Genomic DNA, 23,308 nt, shown 5'->3' with positions numbered 1-23,308 from the left:
AAGTGCCATAGCTGGTTTGTAAAGTTATTTACAATTTAAATCGGTAGGCAGGCCCCAGTGAACTGAAGGAAAAGACAACCCTGCCATTCTTCCCCCTACCCAGAAAGCTCTTGCCCCTCTTCATCTCTATGATTAGGAATGTCTGGTATGCAAGCATCACTTCAGCACAACCATGGAATTCTCTTGTGACTGCAAGTCCCAAATTGAAATTAAGGGCACTTGTGAGCAGGGAGTTGGCTCACAAACATTGTCCAGAGCATCACAAATTATTATGCATTTGCTAAGTGCAGGTGTGTGCCTTTCCACAGGTAGGAAAAATGAGCCTTCAAGTGCCTTCAGTTAGCAAACAGATACTACATGCAGTCTGTCAAACACACAGAAGTGCTCAGACTCTGTCTTCAGAGGTGAGCCTTTTGCTCAGTAGGGATGAATGGGAAAGCTGTAAATATAAACAGCCTGATTAGTGGCAGCAGCCTCTTGGAACAAAAGAGCAGCTTTCCTGTTAACCCTTCTGCACTTAGTCACAGTCCCTTTGTTGGTTTACTTTCTGCTTTGAGAGAGAAGCTGAACTTGGCTGGCTACCATAGGAGAGACTTGGAACTGGAGCCTTGCCCCTGGGAGGAAGAGGAGGGTGGGGAGGGAGGAGTACATCCACCAAGCTTGCTTACTAAGTAAGCTGAGCTGTTAACCATGCTGGCCAAGCCAAAATTCCTCCTTACGCAATTACTTTTTAGCGATGCCTACAAATAAGCACTCCAGCCAAACGTGTTATGTTCTTAAAGTGTGGAGAAGGAAAGAAGCTCTTGCTTGAAAGAGATTAGAAAAGAGAACAGTACACATGGGTACGTCAGCAAAGTAAGGAAGCTGAGTGAGGCAAAGCCTTGAGAGAGGAGGTGGAATTGTGTTTGTCAAAACATATGGAAGTCAGGTCAGCACAGATCTTGGATCTGTATGCTGTCTCTGGAAGTCATCAGGAAGAGTCACATTAAGTTGAGCAGGTTTCATCAGTTCCTGTAGAAGGTAGAAACAAGTGCTGAAGGTGCTAATTAAGGTGCATTATAAGACTTATGATCTTTTATTTAGAAAACAAAACACCCCATCATTTCTCCTCCCAGTTCTCTCCAGTCTGAAGAAAACATACCAAAAACAATAGTCTCGTAACTACCAGCACCACCAAAATTATCAGCAACAGATCATACTCTCATTTGTCTATTGAAGACTGTCAAAGAGTTCAACTGCTGGGTATCCTTTGTTGTCATGTCACTTCAAATTTTATCTTCTTTAACACATGACAAAAGGCTTGCTCTTTGCAGGTAAAAATATAAATTGAAGAACAGATGGCCTATGGAAGCTTCCAAGCTTCTTGTAAGTTGTCTACACCAGCATTTGATATGAAAACTCAGACTAGTTATAGCAATCACCCACAAAATCCAATACAGGGTCATGGTCACTGGGACGAGCCTACTGCTATTGCAGAGGACTGAAAAAAACCCCAACAAACCAGTGACTTGCAAGTTGGTGACTTCTGATTTAATTTTTCCCACAATCACTATTACAAATGGAGCTGCACAGGAGGAGCTGGGGTAGAAGGATTCCTAAAACTGTTAGTCCACACACAGTTTTAATTGTACAGTCCTTCACCCTCTTATCTCCTGTAATAAAGCTTGCATTGCCTGTCTCCCAGAGGCATTCCCTGAACGACTTAGGTCCTTTCCCACCATTCATATTGTGATCTGAGGTTTCCTCCCTTTAATCTGACAGCAAAGATGAAAGGCTGTTTTAGAGAAGAAACACAGCAAAATCAAAACATGGACAGAACCTCTGGGGGAATTAACCTTTCTTCTGAAATCAAAGTGGGGAGGACACACATGTACACCACAGTTTGACTGAACAACAGCTAATGAGAAATACAGTTCGGGAACAGACTAAACCAGCTGGGAATAATGGGTAAGGGTTGTGCAGAAGTCACAAATAGGAAGAATGTGATTGAAATTCAAAAATCAAAACTTTACCCTTATCATCAAGAACACTGACTTGAGGTTCAAGTCAAGTCAAACAAAAGGGTGAAAGTCCATGGCTTGATATAGATGTCTGATAATAATTCAGTTGCATGGCTTTTATTTCTCCAGTGAGAGATACAAGAAAGACAAGATTTACTTCTGCCTTCAAGGTACACTTTTCTAAGTGGTTTGGGTTTGTTTTTGTTTTTTTTTTTTATCTCAGTAACACTGGCACAGTGGAAATATTTGAAATATACTATCAGCTGCATTTTAATGATAGTATCATCCAAGTACTGAACAGCTTTATGAATGTCACAAAATAAATTACAAAAAGTTCTAATGCTGGGCCTGGCGTAACTTCAATTTCATTTTGCCATACTAGGAAAGAAATGGTGCACTTTTCACTTGATCTTTGAAAGGCAGCAATTCTTCTTGCAAAATAAAATTAGAAGTGGCTAACTACCCTGCAGCCTTAGAAATGTTTTCACACAGTCTTCTTGGGACTAGAACCTACAGTGTAATCTCTACTACAGTGTAAACACTGTATCTTTTCTAACCTGTTGGCTAAGACTAAAAACCTCCTCTATAGGATGTGCAAGACATGTTCAGGACCAGCTTCAGTGAAGCTGGTCCAAAGTGGGTCTTGCCCCAGCTGGTTGGTTACTGAACAACTGCACATGCCAAAAGGGAAGTGTGGTACTGCTCCACTCAGTCTAAAGGACTGTTAGGAACCAAGTAAGGGTTCAGTATATTATGAAAGAATAAATAAGAAAAGCTAAACTACTACAATAAATTTATTTCACAAAGGATTTCTGATGCTGAAAGTCATAATTGTTCATAATATATTCTAAACATGCACAGGACTTTCAGCACATAAAACCCCAAAGCAGCATTCCCAGAAACTGTCATCCTAAAGTCTGCTGCAAAGACTTCTCCAGGGCAAACCTCTGCACTAATCTGAATCTCCCTGACTTCAAGCCCAGTCCTGCAGCATTTATTTATGTGGACAATTCCATTTGCAGTACTCATGACTGCACAGATAAAATGCTCATGACAGAGCAAGTCTCAACTCAAACAAGTCAGCTCAAGTAATATTAGGAATAGAAAAAGACTAATACACGTACCTTAAATACTTCTGGCTCCATAATATCATGCTGTAAGTTGAAGGGAAGTTGGCAGAGAACTCACTGAAGAGCCCTATTTCCTACCTAATTAAGGACAATGACAAATAAGGGAGCCAGGCACATCCTTTTCATATTAAAGTGATTATATATTTTTAATACTTAATATGTCTGACTCTTTTTGCTATATTTCTTATAAAGCATATTATAATGACATTATATTTCTTCTCATGGTAGTGCCTTAGTCTGTGATAATAAAAGGCACAATTGTTCTTTGTTTCTTACTCTTAGTAGAGATGAGTAGTTACTAAATACTGGTTAAATTCCACAGTCCATATTATTCAGGAACTCATGCTAGCTGAGTATCAAATGGGTTTTACCTTTCATCTATTTATATTTGGAAAAATTCCCAGTAAGAGTTACCTCCTGTGATTATGTAGGTGTACAGTTCAAGATTTTTTTTTTTTGGTACTAGAAGTTTTAAAAGCAAGCTTTGATAAAAAAAAATATTTTTTGGTTGGTTTGGTTTTCTTAGTGTCTTCAGAGTTTTCTCAAAGTAAATCCTTTCTTTTTCTCAGTTATAATTTTAGAACTCTAATCCTATGTCTTGCTTAAAATTGCCTACACTTTATTAATTACAAGGCATATAATGATAAAGTATTTTAAATGTTTTACAGAATCTTATGACAAGCAATAGTTTCCTGATATAAAAAACAATATATTCCATGAAAGCAGGATTTGTTCTCTCACTTCAACTCTCTGCCCATATAGTCCTCACCTGTGAGCAAAGAATAAAAATTGCCTACATTAAGAGGGATCGTTAGAAAAATGCTACATATGTATTAATTCAATTACAGGAAGCATACTTCCCTAAAATGCCTAGTTTGCTCAAAATCTTTATCTCCCCCCCCCAGATTTTTTCTACAAACTAATAGATAATTAAAGCTACAAGTAACTGATAACTCTCCTAAGAATTGCCATCTGAGAAGTGTCTAATTGTAGCTGGAAAATCTGTTCAAATGCAGGTTATTCCTCTGCCAGAGGTAAATACAAATCAAAAGGCAACAGCCCTTATCATTTTCCAGGCTGAAATGCTTCACCTCTTAAGAATGCATTCCCTTTACTGGAATGATGGGTGTGCTCTGTTCTCTGACTTGGTGGACTTCATCCTCTGCTTAAGCCACAGACACCTTCCATTAATTTTTTCTGCTTTTCAGAGTTGATCCCCTCCTTTCCATCCTTAATGTGAAATTTGAGCATTTCAAAACCACACACTTTTGTGGAGCACACTGGAAGCAATTATCTAGGAATACATTGAGGTTTGGAAAAGTATTAATTTCCATGATTTGTAGGAAACACCAAAGGAATTAGTAACCAGATCATCAGTATAGTGTCAAAACTTCTTCCAAAATCAGTAAGGCGCCTCCCAGACAAGAGGGTGATTAAACACAGACTCTCCCTGCTTTATTAAGGTAACCTTTTGATGGGAACTCTAAGATCTAGCCTGAAGTCTGCCAAAGGCTTCCCTTGATTCTCAGCTCTCTTGTCTGCAGCTGCAGGGCCAAGATTTTTGTGCTGTATTTGCCTCACAGAGAGGCTGGAGCGCCAAGTTCAGGAATATCTGTAAATCTCTTGGAGAGCAGTAGTGAGAAAAAGGTGAAAGTGCAATGCATAATCTGCTCCCTGAGAACCTCTCCAGTATTAGAGAGCTTTGCAGCTGTCCAGGAGAGTCAGGCATGTAACACAAAGGAGGCACTTCAGAGAAAGCCTGGATGTTTATGGAACACTATCAAAGAAGTGCTTGCTGTTCTCCGAATGATCTGTCAGTTCTCCTAAGATGCCTGAATGAAGAGCGAGGTTTAAAACTCCCTTGAAAAATATCTGTAGTTTTTGCTTTGCTCCTATGGAGGCAAGCCGTGACTCACAGGTGACATGTAAACTGTAAGAGGAGCCTCTGAGAAGAGTCAGGGAAAAAAACCCCAAACATTGAATAAAAGGAAAAGAAAAGAAATTCCTCCTGTGTGGAGTGCAACAGCACTGTGACCCATGGTCCCAGGAAAGAGAGCTGCTTTTTGACCTCCATCAACCCTTCCAGAATTGAAAGGACTCCTATATTGCAGGCTATCATCTTGATGGACCTGCTCTATAACATTCTTAGTAGTTTGGGGACTGGACATTACAGGAGATCCCCTCTTCCCCTGAAATCAATCCATATTAAAAAATGCTACAGTGATGTTACATGCATGCTTTGGGAAAATATAAAGATCAAACTGATGTGCACAGCAATGTGAGTGGAGGGAATGGACAGGTGCTCAAATGGACAATGTCCAAAATGAAGTAAGTTTTACTTTTTTTTTTTACCTTTCTCTCTTATTCATCAATCCGAAAAAAATATAGTCTTTATCTAAAATTATTTTCTTCCCAAGCAAAACAAAAAATATAGATAGATGATATAGATGTTATAGAACATCATCTCAATATGCATTTCTGAAACTCCTCTGACTCCTTTAATTCCTTAACACTATAAACATACCCTGATATGTTGATATGCAACCTGAGATCAGTGCTTAAAAATAAACCAAATAGGAATTGCAGTGTGTGTGTACAACAGACATAGCAATCTCTACTACGGGCTGAAGACATGACATTAAAGGAAGACTGTCCATTATATTTATTTGGTTTTAATCCAATGGCTAGAGCATGAGGTGCAGAAAGTTATGCAAAGATGATGGATTTTTAAAAAATAAACTCAACACTAATTGTCACTGAAGCATCTAGACACAGCCCTATGTTCCTTTCTAAATGGAATGGCCACCACTCTTTTCCAAAGGTAAGCACACATCTAGCTATCCCCATTCCAAGCACAGCCAGTCAGACCCCAAACCTAAGGAATCAGTTCAAGCATGGGCTCTTCAATATCTGCCATCCCTCTCTCAGAACACAAGATCTTGTGTCAAAAGAAAGATTTCAGCTTTACTGCTGCATTTTCCCTTAAGCACCAAAGAACTCAAAATTTTTAATATAGTTCATTATGCCTCAATTTAGGTACCTGCATCAATTAATTCAGGCAGAATGTAATGGTTCCTTCGATGCAGTGGTGTACAACACTAAGCACCAAGCTGTAGATTAAAAAGAAAACAGCTGCATTGTTCACAGAAGAAGTCTACATTTGCTTTCAGTAGGTAGGTAAAACAGAGACTGCAGGAGATGGCACAAAGAAAAAAGAAATCTATTAGGTAGAATAAAGTCACAAAGTTTATTTTGCTTACAAATCAAAAATTCAAGTGATTTCTAATTACCAAAGGAGTCAGGAACAGAATGGGCAGTAATGGGAGTTTTTGTAGATTTTAAAACAGCATGAGTCAAATGTTTAAAAATCTGCATTTCAACTGCTGGAAAGTTGCCTACATGGCAGTAGGTCCTAGGAAATTTTCCCATCCATGAATTTAGTAGCAAATTCATGGATGCAAAAAATAAGCTCCTGGTGCACACAAAGGTTTGAGAAGATGAAAGCTCACATCCCATGGTTCAGAGGAAGTGTTACCGTGACTAAGTATTAATTCTGTATGAATACAGCATTGAGGGCATTGCATGCATTTTGACACACAGCAGTCTCCCAAAGGAAGTGTTATCTAATTGGTTCTATCAAAGGCAGGCATCTCCTTGGCATCTAGAAAGGAATATATAATCCAGGGGTCTCCTTCTCTGAGTAAATTTCCTTCTTGACCTCCCAACTGGGCTCGTGCTCAGGGCCATACAGCTCGTGCTGCAGAACAGGCAAGGAGGATTTCTGGTTCTTCCAAAGGCACTTGCTGTCTGGCCAGGCAGTAGAGAAGGCTGCAAAATACAGACTGTGCACATCCATATAATTTTCAATAGCAAAAAACGGCCCTATAACAACTTCTGCAGGATATCGCCAAACAGAAGAAGAAACCATCTACAGGGCAACTGCAATACAGAAATGGTGTTGTAACAAGGAAACATGTGATGAAAAGATATGAGGAATTATCACTAAATTATTAAAATATAGAAGTAAGCAAATCACACTTTATTGGCAGGTGACTGTTCAATTAACTCTTACAAATAGCTGCGATTAATAGATTTGTTTTGTTTATATAAATGTTGACATGTGACAGATTAACATATTGGCTGAATTAGAGAGCTAAACTGCTCCAATTTAATGCAAGTATTTGGTAAATCACTGGTGCTGTAACACATACAGTTATTAAATGCCCTGAAGTCAGACCAAAAGCCAGATAAAAAATTTACTGGTAGATTGTCTGTGAATTTCAAATTATATTAGTTAATATTAATTATTTCAATTACTAAAAAAAAAGAAATTATCCCAAAAGTCTTATGCCCTTTTAACCTATTCATCTCTACCTCAGATAGCATTTACATCTAACTTCATTTTAATGCTGAACCATCTAAGTAATCATTTTAGCAGCAAGTAAATGCCTAAAAATGCAGCACTGACTTCTAGTGGGTGTATTAAAGCCTCCTCAAAAAAAGTCATATATGCCATAATTTCCACTATGCAATAAGGCAAAAAGACTTGTGTTCACAGTAAAACTGTGAGAATATAAGTGAGAATATAATATTACTGTGAGTAAAACAAGAGAATGTAAACTGATCTAAATCTCCTGTGTTTTCACAATCAACAAAATCGAATTTGGAAGCTATGAAAAAAAATGAGGCTTACCTCTCACTAACATTGCAATTTGCAGTTGAATCCTGGGGTTGGAGAGTGCAAAAGCACTATATTAATGACAAAACAGGAGCAGGCAGTGCTGAGAACCTCCTACATGTAGCCGTGTTAGCAGCAGAGCCAACTCAAACTTAATATGCAGGAGTATTTCTGGTCTAATCGTAGCTTCAAGAGGCTTTTAGGCAAAGCAGCTCACGCTGTGTAACCACACACCAGACTACCTCCAGATAAAGACACAGACTTGGGCATTTTATAGGAAAAAAAAGTGCTCCAGTACAACCTTAATAAAGGTGGGAATAAACTAGCAGAGAAAAGAGTGCCCCCAGAAATGCATTTTCCTGGAAAAAATAAGACTTTGAACATGATTTCACTTCTCATAACTCACTCATTAGTGGTAGCTCCTCCATCACAATGATTTTAGCTGGATTTATGCAACCTTGAATGGAGGCTTCCAATTCTCCTATCATTCTGTCAAGGCAATCTCCTTCCTTGTGCACAATTCCTGGAAACAGTTCTGTCAGGAGCATATCTATACTTAATTAAGAATAATGATAACTATGTGTTGGGAAATGTAAATAAATGACGCATTACTTTCACATGTGCTGGTCTTTGATTACGTGTCAAAAAGAACCAAAACCACTTAGTTGTCAAGGCATGGAATAGTTTTAAAATGCTAAGTGATTTGTTTGGTTGATTTGTTGTTGGCTACAGGCAGCAACAGCCAAGTCCTCTCCCACAGGTAGGCAAGAGACGTGGTACAAGTTTTGCAGGAAGCAAGGCGTGTTGGTCAGAGGGTGATTTCACTCAAAGCCTCAAAACCGCCTCCTCCCTCCACTCCTACAAACTCCAGAACTCCGCATGCTTTATGGCCAGAAGCAGCTTGAGCCTGCAGCAGTAAGCATCTAAGCCCACTCAGCTAGAGCTATATACTTTCACTGAATGATCACCGCCGTCTAAAACGACGAGGGAATTGTTTGCCGTGTAAGTCAGCCCAACAGGATAAGAAAGCCCGTGGCTAATTAGAGGATTAAAGATGGGAAATTCCTCAGGTTTTCCTAAGCATATGACAGCCTGGCTACAAACATCCGTTACAATAACACGACCTTCTTTGTCAAAGGCCACAGCCGTAGCATATATTCTGGAGGGGAAAACGAGGTTCAGACCGAAGCTGTCCATCTGGCCGATGAGATCCATCGCCGCACTGAATATCGTCACTCGGGTGCTGCCCTTGCTCAGTCCTCGAGCTTTCAGGTGCTCTATTACCACGACAGCACCCGAGGTCTGGCAGACTGCAACCGCTCTGGGGCTGACAAGCTGGGACCGGATCATCTGGCACTTCTTTAATTCCCCCTTTTGGAAGTCGGCCGCCAGGCGGTAGAGCGCGCCTGCCTCCGAGTCGGTCATGATTACTTCGCTCTTGAGGGTGGCATCCAAGCCCCAGGGCAAACAGAAGCCTTCCCGGACAGCCAGGACCCCCCTTCCCTCAAAACTGAAGGCCTTCACGGAGCAGTCCCCGCCGTCGGTGACCACCACGTGCCCGTCCGACGTGACCGTCACATCGAGCGGATACTTGATGTCGTTGCTCGCGTCCCCCCGCTCCCCGAACCGCCGCAGGCAGAACCCGCTCGGCCCAAAGACGTGGATCCTCTTCTTGCCGTCGTGTGCCACTGCCAGGCGACCCGACCCGGGGCAGGCCGCCACCCCGGTGGGGTTCACCAGCGACCCCCAGCCCCCCAGGCACAGCCGCAGCCCGAGCCCCGCGGGGGCCGCCCCCGCCGCCCCTCCGCCGCTCCTGCCCAGGGCCGAGGCGAGGCCGCCGCCGGCGGGGCCCAGGAGCTCCAGCAGCTGCAGCAGCGGGAGGCAGTCGCTGGTCTCGGCGGGGCCGCAGAGCCGCCGGCAGAAGGGACACTCCAGCCTCTGGCGCTCGGCGGCGGCCAGGGCCCCCACGCAGCCCCGGCAGAGGACGTGCCCGCAGGGCAGGTTGAGCGGCCGCCGCTGCCCGTCGGGGCCGTACGGCTCGAAGCACACCCGGCACTCCAGCAGGCTCAGCTCCGCCTCGTCCTCCGCCGCCATCCCCGCCTGAGGAGAGCGATCGGAGCCCCCGCAGCGGCCCCGAATTCCCCGGGCCCAGCGGGGCGGGCGCTGAACGCGGCCGAGGCGGCCGCGCGCCCCCTGCGGGCCAGCGGGAGCGGAGCAGGGCCCGGGCCGCCCTTCCCGCCGGGACCGCGGAGTGTCCCTGTACTCACCGCTGCACCCGCGCAGATATCCACCAGTGCTCATATATCCACCAGAACATCCAAATATCCACTGGAATATTCAACTACCCGCCAGAATACTCACATATCCACCAGATTCTTACAGACATCCAGTTATCAAGTTACTGTACCCCTACTACTCTTTATGTCCCTGTCAGAGTAAGGAATTAAGCCACAATTTCACAGAATCGTGGAATCACGGAACAGTTTCGATTAAAGGGACCTTGATGATTATCTAGTTCCAATCCCCCTCCCATGGGCAGGGATGACCAGAATAGACCAGGTTGCTCAAAGCCTGATCCAGCCTGGCCTTGAGCTCTTCCAGGGATGGGGCATCTGCAGCTTCTCTGGGCAATCTGTTCCAGTCTCATCACCCTTGCACTAAGGAATTTATTGTTAATATATCACCTAAACCTACCCTCTGTCAGATTTCCCCTTGTCCTGTCACTACATGCCCTTGTAAAAAAACTCTCTCCAGCTCTCCTGCAGGCCCTTCAGGTACTGGAAGGCTGCTGTAAGGTCTCCTCAGAGCCTTCTCCAGGCTGAACAATCCCAACTCTCTCAACCTGTCTTCATAGGAGAGGTACTCCATTTCTCTGAACATCTTGGTTTCATTGGATTTTCCTGCTGTTCTGGCAAAATTTAGAAAATATTTACATTCATCACTTGTAGACACATTTCTCAGGCACGTACACACATTTCTCAGGCACGTACACACATTTCTGTAAGGTGCATGGACAGCATGTGCTCCTTCTGCTAGGTGTATTTACAGGGTATTCTCAGAGTAGTTGCAGGGTACACACAGATCTTACACATCCTAAAATGGCTGTTTTGGCACGTGGCATTGCTCTTGCCAGGCTGTCGCATGCCTGGGAGTCCTGTGCAGGACACCACATAGCATGAGGCAGCCTCGTGCCAAGAGCCTGGCCCTTTGCAGCTATCACATATCTCAAAGTCTGAGATAAACTTTGGGAGCTCTCATGTTGCATCTGGAAAAAAACTTGAAAGGAAGGAGATGCTTTAACCTGGTAGCTGCAGTACTGGCCAGGAGTGAAAACAAACAAAACCAGCAGCTCCCAGTTTGCACTGGCCCATTGGCTACACCCTTCTTCTCTCTGTCAACCCAGCCTCAAAACACGAGTATTTACGAGCAATACTGAGTGTTCCAATGAGCTGTGGGCGTGGGGACTGTGCTAAAACCAGCAGACCCATTTGCAGCTCTAGGACTATGGCACTCTAAAAAGCCCCATGGCTTTTACTTGCCTTCTGTTCTTGATGAATGATGATACGCTACATTGCAGTCATACCTTTCCTTTCAAAATAAGCTGCAAAGGGGAGAAGTCACTGTGCTTTGTCAACCTCAAAGTGGAGAAGATTTTTCTCGTAATGAGATGGAACTTCCTGTGTTTCAGTTTGTGCCTTTTGCTCCTTTCCTCATCTCTGGGCACCACTGAAAAGTCTTGTCCCATCCTCTTGTCAACTACCCTTAAAGATATTTGTAAGCATTGATGGTCCCTTCTCAGTTGCCTCCTCTCCAGGATTAACAATGGCTCTCTCAGCCTTTCCTCATAAACTATATGCTCCAGTCCCCCAGCCATCTTTATAGTCCTGGACCTACTCCATGTTGAGGTTTCTCTTGTACTGAGGAGCCCAGACATGGACTCAGCACCCCAGATGTGGCCTCGCCAGGGCTGAGTAGAAGGCAGGATCTCGTCCCTCGACCTGTTGACCACACTCTTCCTAATGCACCCCAGGATACCACTGGCCTTTTTGGCCACAAGGGCAGACTGCTGGCTAACTTGTTGACCACCAGGACTCCCAGGTCCCTCTCCACAGAGCTGTTTTCCAGCAGGTAAGCCCCCAGCCTGTGCTGGTGACCTGGGTTTTCCTTCCCCAGGTGCAGGACCCTGCACTTGCCTTCTCTGAACTTCACTAGGTTCCTCCCTGCCTGGCTCCTGTGCCTGGCCAGGTCTTGCAGCATGGCCACAGAGCACTGTGTTGTGTTACCCACTCCCCATAGTTTTGTATCATGATCAAACTTACTGCAGGTACACTCTGTCCCTTCATTCAGGTCACTGATTAATAAGGTGAACAAGACTGGACCCAGTACAGTCCCCTGAACATTGCTTGCTAAAGCCGTCCAACTAGCCTGATCACAACACTGAGCTCTGCCACTCAGACAGTTCTCAATCTACCTCACTGTCCACTAACCTAGCCCGTTTGCCTTGGTGAATCCATATTGACTATTCCTGATAACCTTCTTTTCCTCCACTTGCTTAGAGGTGACATCCAGGATGGGTTGTTCCAAGGATGAAGGTAAGAATGACTGGCCTATAGTTTCCTAGGTCCTCCTTGCACTTTTTCCAAGACTGGAGCGACATTGGTTTTCCTCGAGTCCTCAGGCACCCCTCCCATACTCTGTGACCTTTCAGCTATGATGGAATAACATCTGCAGCTCTCTCAGCACTCCTTGAACCCTCTTACCCAAGTCATGTTAGTTTGCTTGCCCATAGCTGCACTTTCAAATGAGGGAGCAGCACACTTGTGAGCAACTGCCAGGACATTTTCCACCCATACTCTCCCCTCTCCCTGTCATCCAAGTCTACTTCCCTCCAGCCTTTCTTGCTGAATGGTAATTTCCTCTTGGCAGCTGCTGCCTTGCCTTGCCCACTCACTGCCAGCCCTTCTCTTGACCTATATTCACAGGGATGGAGAGAACCAACTTACAGCAGCTTCCCACTTCTCTCTGCCCAGCCTGGTGCAAGGCCAGTGTCCCATAAAACAGTGTTTGAACCACAGCTGCCACACCCCCAGGGCTGCTGGCTGACAAGGCCGAGTTGCAGAGTGCCAGGCAGACAGCACTGACCAGCAATGGCTGAAAACGAACATTTCTTTCTCACAGCTCTCATGATTTGTATCGATATGGAAGAAAAAGGTATGCTTTGGTAATGGCTGGTTGTGCATGGAGTTTAAGAAAAGCTGTTCACATCTCAAGGTAGTAAAGGCAGCTGTGCAGGAGACCTGAATTGGTAAGCAAAATGCACAAAGCCCCTGCTTTAAGAATGCCCCATTTTAAAGTGTGACATACAAGAAATAGCAAGGTGGGAGGCAAATTATTTTAATAAATTTTAATCAAGCTACAAACTTTAATAGATACAGCACCTCCAGAAAATAATCTAGTCCCCATTGTCTGTGCCTCTCCGAGAAGTCATCAACTTTTTCAAGACACTTAATTTCACAGCAGTTGCCTGAAAAGGAGGTAAGAATAACAAATTAGTAAATGATTAGTCAATGAAAAATGCAAACTATCCAGAAAAAAAAAATCTTATCCACAGATTTCCCCATAGTGCCTAACAGAGTGACATAAATTGCACTGGGGAAAACTTAATTGCTCTCTTTTGCATTGGGATGCAACTGTCTATGCCAATGAGTCACTGCACGCAAACACTGCCAGTCTCAGAAAGTTGTAAATTTAAAAGTGAGATATTACAGCACATCAGGAGGAACTCCTAAAATTAAATTCCTGACATAGTTCCACATTTCATTATTTTGATGGATTTGAGTTGTACATTTCTAGCATTTTCTTTGAGTGCCATGCTACTTTTCTTCTTTGTCACAAAAGTACAGTAGAAACTGTAGCACTGGTAGGACTTGTATTAAAACCAGGGCAACTGGCTGATGAGGTGCAGGCAAAGACAGAATGGTCAAATAGGACTCTAAGACTGCAGCTACAGGATTACTGAGTGCATTATGAATCCTGGGAGAATAAAAAGGTACCAAAGGGAGACAAGAAACTCTTTGTCTCTTGGGTTTTCTTCATATCTTTTGAAGAACTGAGAATTTTCCGTGACAGCAAAATCCCTGTGGCTAAATCATATTTATTTTTCCCAGTACTTTTCCATGACTCTAGCCTTTAGATAAGAAGCAAATGACTGTATCACTCATCACAGGGCAAGGTAAAGGCACATAAACATCTTTATGTGTTTTGGAAAAAAATTCCTAAGGGCTAGGTGAAATTTTACTCACCAAACAAACTTTTAATTTCAGATTCAGGAACATAAAATGGTGGGCCTGAAAGAAAAGGGGTGAAGCTAATCAGAGAGGAGACATGGGAAGAAGACAAAATTTACACTGCAGTAGGAGAGCCAACCCCTTCACTCACAGCACCTGGCCTGTAATGGGGCCCCAGGGTGCAGCTCCATCAGCAGGAGCCAGAAGGCATGTCCAGGATCTTGTGGTACCTTGGTGGGCCAGACAGCTTCAGGTGTTGCTGCTGCTTGATCTCCAGCTGCAGCAGGGAATCATGAATGTGACGTCGATATGACCACTCTCAGTGTGCTGTATGAATCCAGTCTACAATCTCTTTAGACTACAATGGCATGATTAAGGCTAAGAGCTGAACATTGTCAGAGGAAAAGTAATGAATTAAACTGTTCTTGCTTGTGATAGCAAGACCTATTTTTTGGGGGGATAATTATGCTGAAGTACCCAAAAGCAGAAAAAGATCTCTTTCTTTTGTGAGTTAATATTAACTTAAAAATCTCCCACTTCAGTATATTATACAAAAATGATAAAAGGAGAAGTACCCTATGATTTTACAGATTTTCACCTTTTCCAAGTACATTCAGAGCGTGGTAGTGGTTGAGAGAGGCGCACAAGATGGGCAACACATTGGGTTGCAAATACTGGATAAACAGCATGAAGCTGATGTTCTTGGGAGTGTTTCAAGCTCCCGAGGCCAGACAGGATGTTACTAAATGCTCTGACTTCCAGCTTCATTATTAATATACCATGACTGTCCTCAACTTAACTTTAGCATTACTGAATGCTAGAGAAAACACAAATTTAGTCCCAAGCTTGGTCAAAATCTAAACTTTTTAACCCACAGTTATACTGGTGTCACCATCTAACAAATCTATACAGGTAAAAATCTTGGGGAAGATACTAATACATCTACTATATCTTTATACAGTTTGTATTAGAGGAAAATCACAATATGAACAGTACAAAGTTCTCACCTTTGTGTTTGTTTGGATCATATGAAACCGTAACAAGGAGATAAGAAGAATTTTTCTCCACTAGGTTGATCATCAAACTGGCATAGCTAAAAGGAATAAAATTATACTTTATTATTTTTGTAAAGCATTCAAGGACAGCATTCAAAATATTCAACAAATTGCATTTCTATGCAGACAGAATTTTAACTGAACTGCAGAGAGACTAAGCAAAACATAGTTTAAATTTCAGGAGCATTAAATTCATGCTACACATGAAGAACATAAAATAAAGGTTATATTTATTCATCATAAGCATTTATCTTTTCTTGCACATTGAACTCAAGATTAACAGACAAGCAAAGTATTCATCTGCCACAGTCTAGAATATAGTACACAGTACAGTACTTATCTTTTAAAATTATTGTGAATTGAAGATTCTGTATCTAATTTAAAAATCCTGGGAGCAGGTTCAAACTAAATTTGGGCTGACTATAGGCAAGAACAAAAATTTGTAATCAAAGAGAGTGAGGGGGAAAAGAACAAAGACAGAAGAAGCAGATGTGATGAAAAGGAAATAATAGAATTCAGATGAGGCTTGCAGTCCTACTTCTGCTCGGTTGGAACAAACCACATATTTTCCCACCAAGAGGCAGGGTGGCTTCCTGAAGGAAGAGTACAGCACTCTGCAACTGCACCAGATGCTTGTGGTAGAGAAGAACTTGTGTAGGTTGGTCCTTTAAATGAAAAAGGACTGATTAACAAGTCACAGGATCAAAAACTTGTCACTGATACCTCAGAGAAAACACAGTAACAATGCAATTTACTAACCGTTGTCTGTCGCGTGGATTCACGGCTACAAGAGCTCCTCTGTCCCAAACCCCATCAAACTTGCCAACTATTGAGCTATAAGGAGATAAGGAAAAGGCTTAAAATAGTAAAAAGGGACCTTCATCTTCTTTTGTGAGGTCACAAGGATTCTGCAGCCAGTGATGCAGATTCCCCACCACCTTTTTGTTATGGTGCAGCATTTTCGTAATCCAAGCCAACAGGATCTGGAACTCAAGAAACCCTCCTGGTTCTTTGTCCTACTGCAAAGAGGTGTGGGATAGTACAGAGGTGTGGGAATAGGTCACTGCTGCCCCATTCTTAGGAGCTGCTGTGACACGGCAGGGAGGAAGTAATGTAGTTTTAACACATTTGGGCTACAAGTCTGGGTGTTCAGTAACTGCATCCTTCTGTCTAACATGCACTCAGCACATCAACAGTTCTTGACCATCTTCTAAAACGCACGCATGATTTCATATGCAGGCTAAGGAAGGTGCCTTGTTGCTTTACTATCATTGACTCAGCACATTCAGTAACTTTAGCCACTTGAATTCCCAGCTACATGCCCAGGACAGTTAGCTTCAGCTTGCAATTTGTTTAATGCTAGAAAAGCTAAGTTACACTGCTGCTTGCCTCAGTGCAACTCTGCTGCAGACACTAGTTTTGGTCCTGGATATGCTGCCAGATGGCTTCATTGGCCACCCAAAGCCTGCAAGTGAGCAAGACTATCAAGAAATGCCTTTATTAATGGATAGTAAGAGCAGCCAGAGCAACACAAAAGAATATCTGGGGATAAGAAAGAGCCTTGGTTTTGGTGATTATTAAAATAGGTTAGACAGTAAGGTAGTAATAAAGTAATAGTGTCATTTTAAAGAAAGTTTGAATAAGTTTACTTAGAAAAATGTGTCATGGAATTGTGCAATACCCTTCTGCCTAGTGGGCAGGTGTCCAAGACCAGTTGCATCACCTCTGTCTTCATTTCTGTACAGATTTTGGCTAGGGTAGAGTTACCTTTCTTCATAGCAGCTTGCATGGGTTGGTGGATTTGGGCTTGAAATCATGTTGATAACACACTGGCAATTTAGTTACTGCAGAGCAGCACTTACACAGCACCAACACCTTTTCTGCTCCTCCCACCCTGACACCTGTGAGTAGGCTGGAGAGCACAAGAATGAATGAGACACTGGGTGGGAACACAGCAGGCACAGCTGACCCCAACTGAGCAAAGGGATATTCCAGACCATCTGGCTCCACTCTCAGCAATAAAACTGGGTGGGAGATTGGTGGATGGGAGTACTGCTTGGCTGCTGGCTAGGCAACAGTTGCTTGGTTGGTGGTGGGCAACTGCTTTCATTTGCACCACTTGTTTTTCTTGGGTTTTATTTTTCTCTTTCTTTGGTTGTTCTTTTTTGTGTAATTTTTTTTCCTTACAACTTTTTAAAACTTATTTTTAATGATTAAACTGTTTTCATCTCCACATGTTTCTTTCTCACTTTTACCCTTTTGATTGTCCCCTGTCATGAGATGATGGGAGAGTGGGCAAGCAGCTGTGTGGTGCTTAGTTCCACCACCTCAGCCAGAGTTATACCATGAGAACTTCTCTCTGCCCACTGCTTTCTTCATTGCAATGGCATTGCTAAGCCTCTGGTATCTAACCTGCAAGCTGATCTTGTATTTCCCACTCTACTGCGATGAGACATGATAAAACTTTCAAGTGCTGACTTCTTTTAAAGTTTGCCAAGTCTAAGTATCTAATTTAAATAACCAGCCTCACAACTGAAAGGAGATTTTTAAAGAGACAGTTAAACAAGCAATGGACATGCAGGGCACAAAGGAGAGTTTAGTGGGGCAGGTGACAAACTTGATCTTCTGAGGCTTGGAGGCAGTTCTCCTCTCTGTGTAGATGAGTCTGCTGGGTGACCTCAGGCAAGCCATTGTGGTTTTCTGCACTTGGTTTTTCTTTCCAGCTTTAATCTGGTCTAACTGGAATGGCAGCAGTGGCTCCAAACATGCATTTCATGTGCTTTACTCCCAAGCAATTTCATCAAGGCCTACAGACAAACCAGGCTGCAGGCAGGCTTATGCTGTGGCCCTGTCCCAGTCCTGGTCTCTTGACTGCCAAGATCTCAGGACCTGCTGAGTGTCTGGGTGCTCCTTGTCCCTCTGGACATCCAATTTCCTTCACAACATAATGAAGCCATGAGGAAACAGTCAAAACAGGCACACAACTGTCTTTCATCCTGATGTGGAGTCACGATGAAGCTAAGGTATGAAGAAGCACTTTTCACTGTAACACACTGCTATGTGTTTATACAGCATTCAGCATGGGTTAGGTACTACTACATCTAAAAAAAATTAACATGTAAATCAGAAATTCACATATCTGCAGAAAACCCACTGGGTTTAAGAGGAAACTTGTGAATTTCTATATCTGCATAAGTTTAGTAGTTTCAGTAAATGCAATTTTTTATATTCTTTTGAAGTCTTGCAGCCATAATTGTATTAAGAGGTACAGTGATTGTGTAATATAACTGTTTTACATATGTCCCAGAATTCCCAGAAAGAGCAGTAATTCCTGTTACTCTTTAACTAGCAAGAGTCTTTGAAATGTCCCATTCTGACAAAGGTCAGGAGCACATTTGAGTTTTCTTCTAATGAATGCTAGGCTAATGGAGATGAAAGGGACCTGTTAGTAGGCCAGTCTTAGCAAGAGAGAAATAAATTTAATTTCCATAATTACTGGGTAATTAATCAAATTGTCTGTACACAGAAACTAGAAGTGTGTGTGCATTTTTCTAGTCACAGGTATCTGCTGACTGATGATGGGAATATAGTTCATTCTGCATTCAGAACGTCTATTTGCCAATTTATTTTGTGACCATAAACTATGTACTGGATCCAGTGATATGGGCTGAAATTGTCACTAATTACCTAATTTTGTTTATTTCAAAGTATTATTACACCATGTTGTGATAGAAGTTACAAGTTTCACCACACTATTTGCTACAAAACTTATGACTGAATTTTTCAAAAATTTCTGAGAAGCTTAAGCAATCCTTGGGCAACTTGTCAACTCACAGCAAGAAAGATTTAAAGGGATCGACAGTGTAGCAAGTAACTATACTGGAGGGACAAGGCGGGTAAGAAACTAGGCAGTATCTACAAAGTCACATTCATTCACACCGCATCTGTTGGACACTTTGCAGGACTAGATACATATATACACCAGTCAAACAGACTGGAGTCAGCTGCAGCAGCAGAAGGCACAGTCATGGTTTACTGTCTGAAAGACTCTGGACTCTAGTAATGAATAGTCTTTTTTCCAGTGTTTTGGCAGATTGAAAAAAAAAATCATATAGTAAACTCTGTGTTCTGGGGTCCTGAACTACCTATTGCACCTGTATGTACTAGTTATGGAAATCCCAGACTTTACCTCCTTCCTACTGAAGAGCCATGGGACAAATTCTTGTGCCTGACAGTTGTTTGTAAGAAGAGCAAACAAACACAAAAAACTTCACCAAAACCTTATAATCTAGGGAAAAAAATCACATCTGAGTAAGAACTGCAAGAAGAGGGAACTATTGTGCTAAGACACCTCTGGATAAATTATCTTTACTAAGTTATTCTGAGTAAGGGATTGTGTTAAAGTTTTGCTTCATAGAGTTCATCAGTAATGTTAAAGATAATTTGGTTTTACTGTAAAAGCAAAAATGCTTTTTGATAACTTTCACAGAATGGCTTGGAATAAGAAGTCCATTTAAATATAATTAGTAAAATAGGTCATCCTTAATGATTAACAACAGGATTAGACTTTTGCTGGAGATTGGCCATTCAGATTTCTCATACAAATGAATATAAGTTTGCTTAAGAGGACCTGACAAATCTTTGCACGATTCAAATAAAATAATAGTAATGGACAGTATTAATACATATTCGATTATGAAGAATTGTAAAACACTATGAGTATGCCTACCTGGACAAATCATAAATACTGCAGCAGTAGAGGGAAATGTTGCCAGAGGTACTCTACAATAAAAGCAAACAATCCTTATCAGCTAATTATATTTATATACACACTCATAAGTGTATATATATATATATATATATCTATATATATATATCTTAAAATATACCCATACACTATTAAAAATTAAATTTTAAAAATACATTTATGCGCAATGGGGAAAAACGCTGAGAAATATTTTTAGTTTTAATTTACTGAGGTAACTCTTCTGATCCCCTCCAGAGAGGTTCTAATCTATCAAGGCATGCCTCCAGTTTTAAAACACATTTCATCTACATTCAAGTGCTTCACTGTCATAAGAAGGCCAAAGTAGTAAGTTTAGAAGAATAATTTTTTAGTCCAAAAACACAACTCAGAGCTTCCTTTTAGACCTCTTCAGGAGAGGTGAATGATTACCAGTAAAACAGATGCATAAAAGCAGAATGACTTGTTTGCTCAGTTATGCCAGTATTGCATGATTAACCACACCAGATAATTTGACATACCTGGAACATTTTTCCTCCTGAAATCTCAGGGACTTGCTCCTCACAATAAGGCAGACTGTGTTCTGAAAAAAATTCCTTTACTGCTTGCTCACTGAGTTCCACACCAACAATACTGTGCCCCATGTCCGCCAGCCTGCACACAAGAGAGAGAAGGCCCAGGTTTACATGAGGCCCACAGGGGGGGCAAAATGTGTATCTCACATACATCATTTATTTATTAGGGAAAGCCTAGTTTTAGGGTGCCCTGATATGTCTAACTATCTGAAGTGTTCACATGATATTGAACAGCTCCCTTCCATGATCTGAGCTTAAATTGGCACCACTCAGCATACAGTTGATGAGGAGTCATATGCTTTATTTAGATTTAATTAACTATTCATTTATTCCTACTAACTTGCTGAAAACAGAGGTGATCACACTGAGAAACTGTCCATTTCAGAAAGGTGCTGTACTCTGAACTGAGGTGACTGAGGCACAGTGTCCACCCAGCTGCCTCTGTGGCTTGGCAGGAATGGGCAGCAAAGGAGATGCAGTAACCTCTGCACTGCTGCAGCTCAGCAAAACACCAACATGTGTCAGAGCCCACAGTCAGCCTAGGAAGTAGGCACTGTGATAAAACCTGATAACTGGATTACTTGAAGATGTAGGTTTTGGATTGTGCTCCTTCCCTCCAAGAGAATCACTGGCTTATATAGGCCCTACTTTTAAATACAACACTCCCTCCCCCTGCCCCCCCCCCAATCCCTTTCCGAAAGAGAAAAAAAAAGGTAAAAGTAAAATAAGAAATATAAAAAAGAGGAAGTTACATTTAGCCCAAATCACTTAAATTTCCAGAGTGGCATGCCACATGGTGTCTTGAAAATGTCTAACACAACTGATCTCATTGTGGGCAATTTAAGCTGGCATTGCTACGAAAAGCAGCAGTGGTAAGGGCATAGCTTCAGTCACTCTGTCCATCTAAATTCAGCATTCCCCAAGCTGAACTTGGGACAATCAGTAGGACTTTCAGATCAGACCTTACCCATTCAATTTATGCTACTATATGAAACATCAGCCTTCTCCTCCCTTCAGCTTCCAGTGACACTGTTTTCCTAGCAGTACTAATGTGGCACATTTCCACTGGCCAATATAAGGTTGGGAATTCCCCCTCTCCCTCCCTCCCTCCCCACATCAAATAAGATTTTTGCTCTTATTATCTGTGTTTTACCATTTCATCTCTACTGCTTTTCCACAAAGTGGGAAAAATATCCTCAGTCCACTCCTGCCATTTAAAAGAACATCCAGATACTTTTGAAGGAGCCTGCAGAACAGATACATTTTACTTAACTCTGCGAGTATTTGTGTTGGCACATGAAAAGCCAAGTGTTACACACTATGCCAGGTAGCATAAAAACTCCATGATGGAACACATGTAATTAGCTCAACCTGCTTCATGCCATTAGACATAAAAACATAAAATAAAAGCATTCACCTTCTACTTACATAGCAAGAAAGTAAATTTCACATCATTCAGAAATTAACACATTTCTGTTCTATTTTCTGTTTGTCTTTGCAACTGAACAATCCAATCAACCCACCTTAAGAGGGTCATAATAGAGATTTTAAACAGAATGATTATGAAACTTCTCCATCAAGCAATTAACTTTTACAGGTCTTGAAAGACTATATAATCAGGTTTGTTCTCTTAGGTCCTTGTCTTTTACTGCATGGTATTTGTTCTGATGCCCTCTGCACATTGTTTCAAGGCCCAGTTTCACAACATGAACAATAGTGTAAAGCATGTCCATCAGAAAATTCAAGATTTTCTAGCCAAACTATCCAAGCTCTAAGGTTTAAAACCTGATTCAAGAGTAAAAGCTCTAATCTTTTACAATAGTTTCTTTTCTCTGTCCTTTGACAAATGTAGGTCACAGAAATATCTATATTAATTTTTGTTTCAAGCTGTGCCCATGTCAGATAATTTGCTTTTTGCAAATGTTCCATTTTCAATTAAGAGTTTCTCGAATGAGCCAAGCCACTCATCTCATGGCATTACTTAAAACAGCTTAGGCAGAAGAGTGAAGTCACGTACGGATGCCCTTGTTCCTTGTGAAACCCGATGTTACCCATTTCCCATTTTTGTAGCCATTCCTCCTCTGTCACCACTCTCTCTTTCTGAGACTCAACATCACAGCCTTCCGGGAGCCCGGAACCATCGGCTGAGTGGTCCATATCTCCAGGGAATGCTTGTAGCTGTGAAAAAAGAGGAAATAATTACCCCCACCCAATGCATTGTTTGGAACTGGCTCTTACTTCCTCGAACCGGACAAAAATTTAGTAGATCTCAAGAGATCACCATTTGGTGACAGTCGCAATGTACCGAACGCGACAGAGCAATCGGCACACTCTTGCTCCCGATAGCGTGGGCCAGACCCCTTTTCCCGGGGCGTCTGAACGCGCCTGTCCAGCACGGCGGGTCCGCGGGTGGCCTCCCTTTTCGCACCCATCCAGAAGCCCCCCTACCCCGGTAACGAAGGAGGGAGATGCCGACATTTCTCTCTCATGAAACCCGCGGGCAGAAGGCGGAGGCGAGCGGCTGCTGGGCCCGGGGGACCCGCGGGGTGACCCGAGGCGGCTCAGCACCGCCCCGCTCGCCGCCTCGCTCGGCGCCCCCCACCCAGGCAGCGGCAGCCGCGGTACCTGCACGGCCGCGGGTCCCGTGAGGGCGGCGGGGCCGGGGCGGTGCCTCCCCGCCCTCCCCCTCACTACGCACCGCGGAGAGCGGAAGCAGCGGCAGGAGGAGGCGGGCTGAGGGTGCACGGCACCGGGGAGGAGGAGGAGGATGGAGGTGGGGATGGCGGCGGCGGTGGCGGTGAGTGACTCCCTCCCTCAGCTGCAGCGCCCACCGCGGGGC

The 23,308-nt window shown here is 42.7% G+C and overlaps 2 protein-coding genes across 5 annotated transcripts; both read right to left on the bottom strand.

Moving 5' to 3' along the window:
* Window positions 1-6,353: 6,353 nt before the first annotated feature.
* NHLRC1 (NHL repeat containing E3 ubiquitin protein ligase 1) lies at window positions 6,354-9,991 on the bottom strand. Its single transcript, XM_053966638.1, has 2 exons — window positions 8,215-9,991; window positions 6,354-7,069 (listed from the first exon to the last, which is right to left on the bottom strand). The coding sequence occupies exon 1, from the start codon at window positions 9,900-9,902 to the stop codon at window positions 8,742-8,744; it is 1,161 nt and encodes a 386-aa protein (XP_053822613.1). The 5' UTR covers window positions 9,903-9,991; the 3' UTR covers window positions 6,354-7,069; window positions 8,215-8,741.
* A 3,206-nt stretch (window positions 9,992-13,197) lies between these two features.
* Window positions 13,198-23,177, bottom strand: TPMT (thiopurine S-methyltransferase). Of its 4 annotated transcripts, none has more exons than XM_053932747.1 (9): window positions 23,095-23,177; window positions 22,487-22,647; window positions 21,623-21,715; window positions 20,416-20,548; window positions 19,880-19,932; window positions 15,910-15,984; window positions 15,103-15,188; window positions 14,111-14,155; window positions 13,198-13,332 (listed from the first exon to the last, which is right to left on the bottom strand). In XM_053932747.1, the coding sequence occupies exons 2-9, from the start codon at window positions 22,624-22,626 to the stop codon at window positions 13,217-13,219; spliced, it is 741 nt and encodes a 246-aa protein (XP_053788722.1). In that variant the 5' UTR covers window positions 22,627-22,647; window positions 23,095-23,177; the 3' UTR covers window positions 13,198-13,216. The 4 variants fall into 4 exon arrangements, with proteins under 4 accessions (XP_053788722.1, XP_053788512.1, XP_053788563.1 ...); XM_053932537.1 differs by lacking the exon at window positions 23,095-23,177 and adding an exon at window positions 22,918-23,086; XM_053932588.1 differs by lacking the exon at window positions 23,095-23,177 and adding an exon at window positions 22,751-22,772.
* Window positions 23,178-23,308: the final 131 nt, after the last annotated feature.

Source organism: Vidua chalybeata, chromosome 1 (assembly GCF_026979565.1).
Source record: "Vidua chalybeata isolate OUT-0048 chromosome 1, bVidCha1 merged haplotype, whole genome shotgun sequence".
In the NCBI taxonomy this organism is placed as follows: Eukaryota; Metazoa; Chordata; class Aves; order Passeriformes; family Viduidae; genus Vidua; species Vidua chalybeata.
Note: the sequence above shows the minus strand (reverse complement) of the source record. Positions and strands in the feature narration are given on the sequence as shown.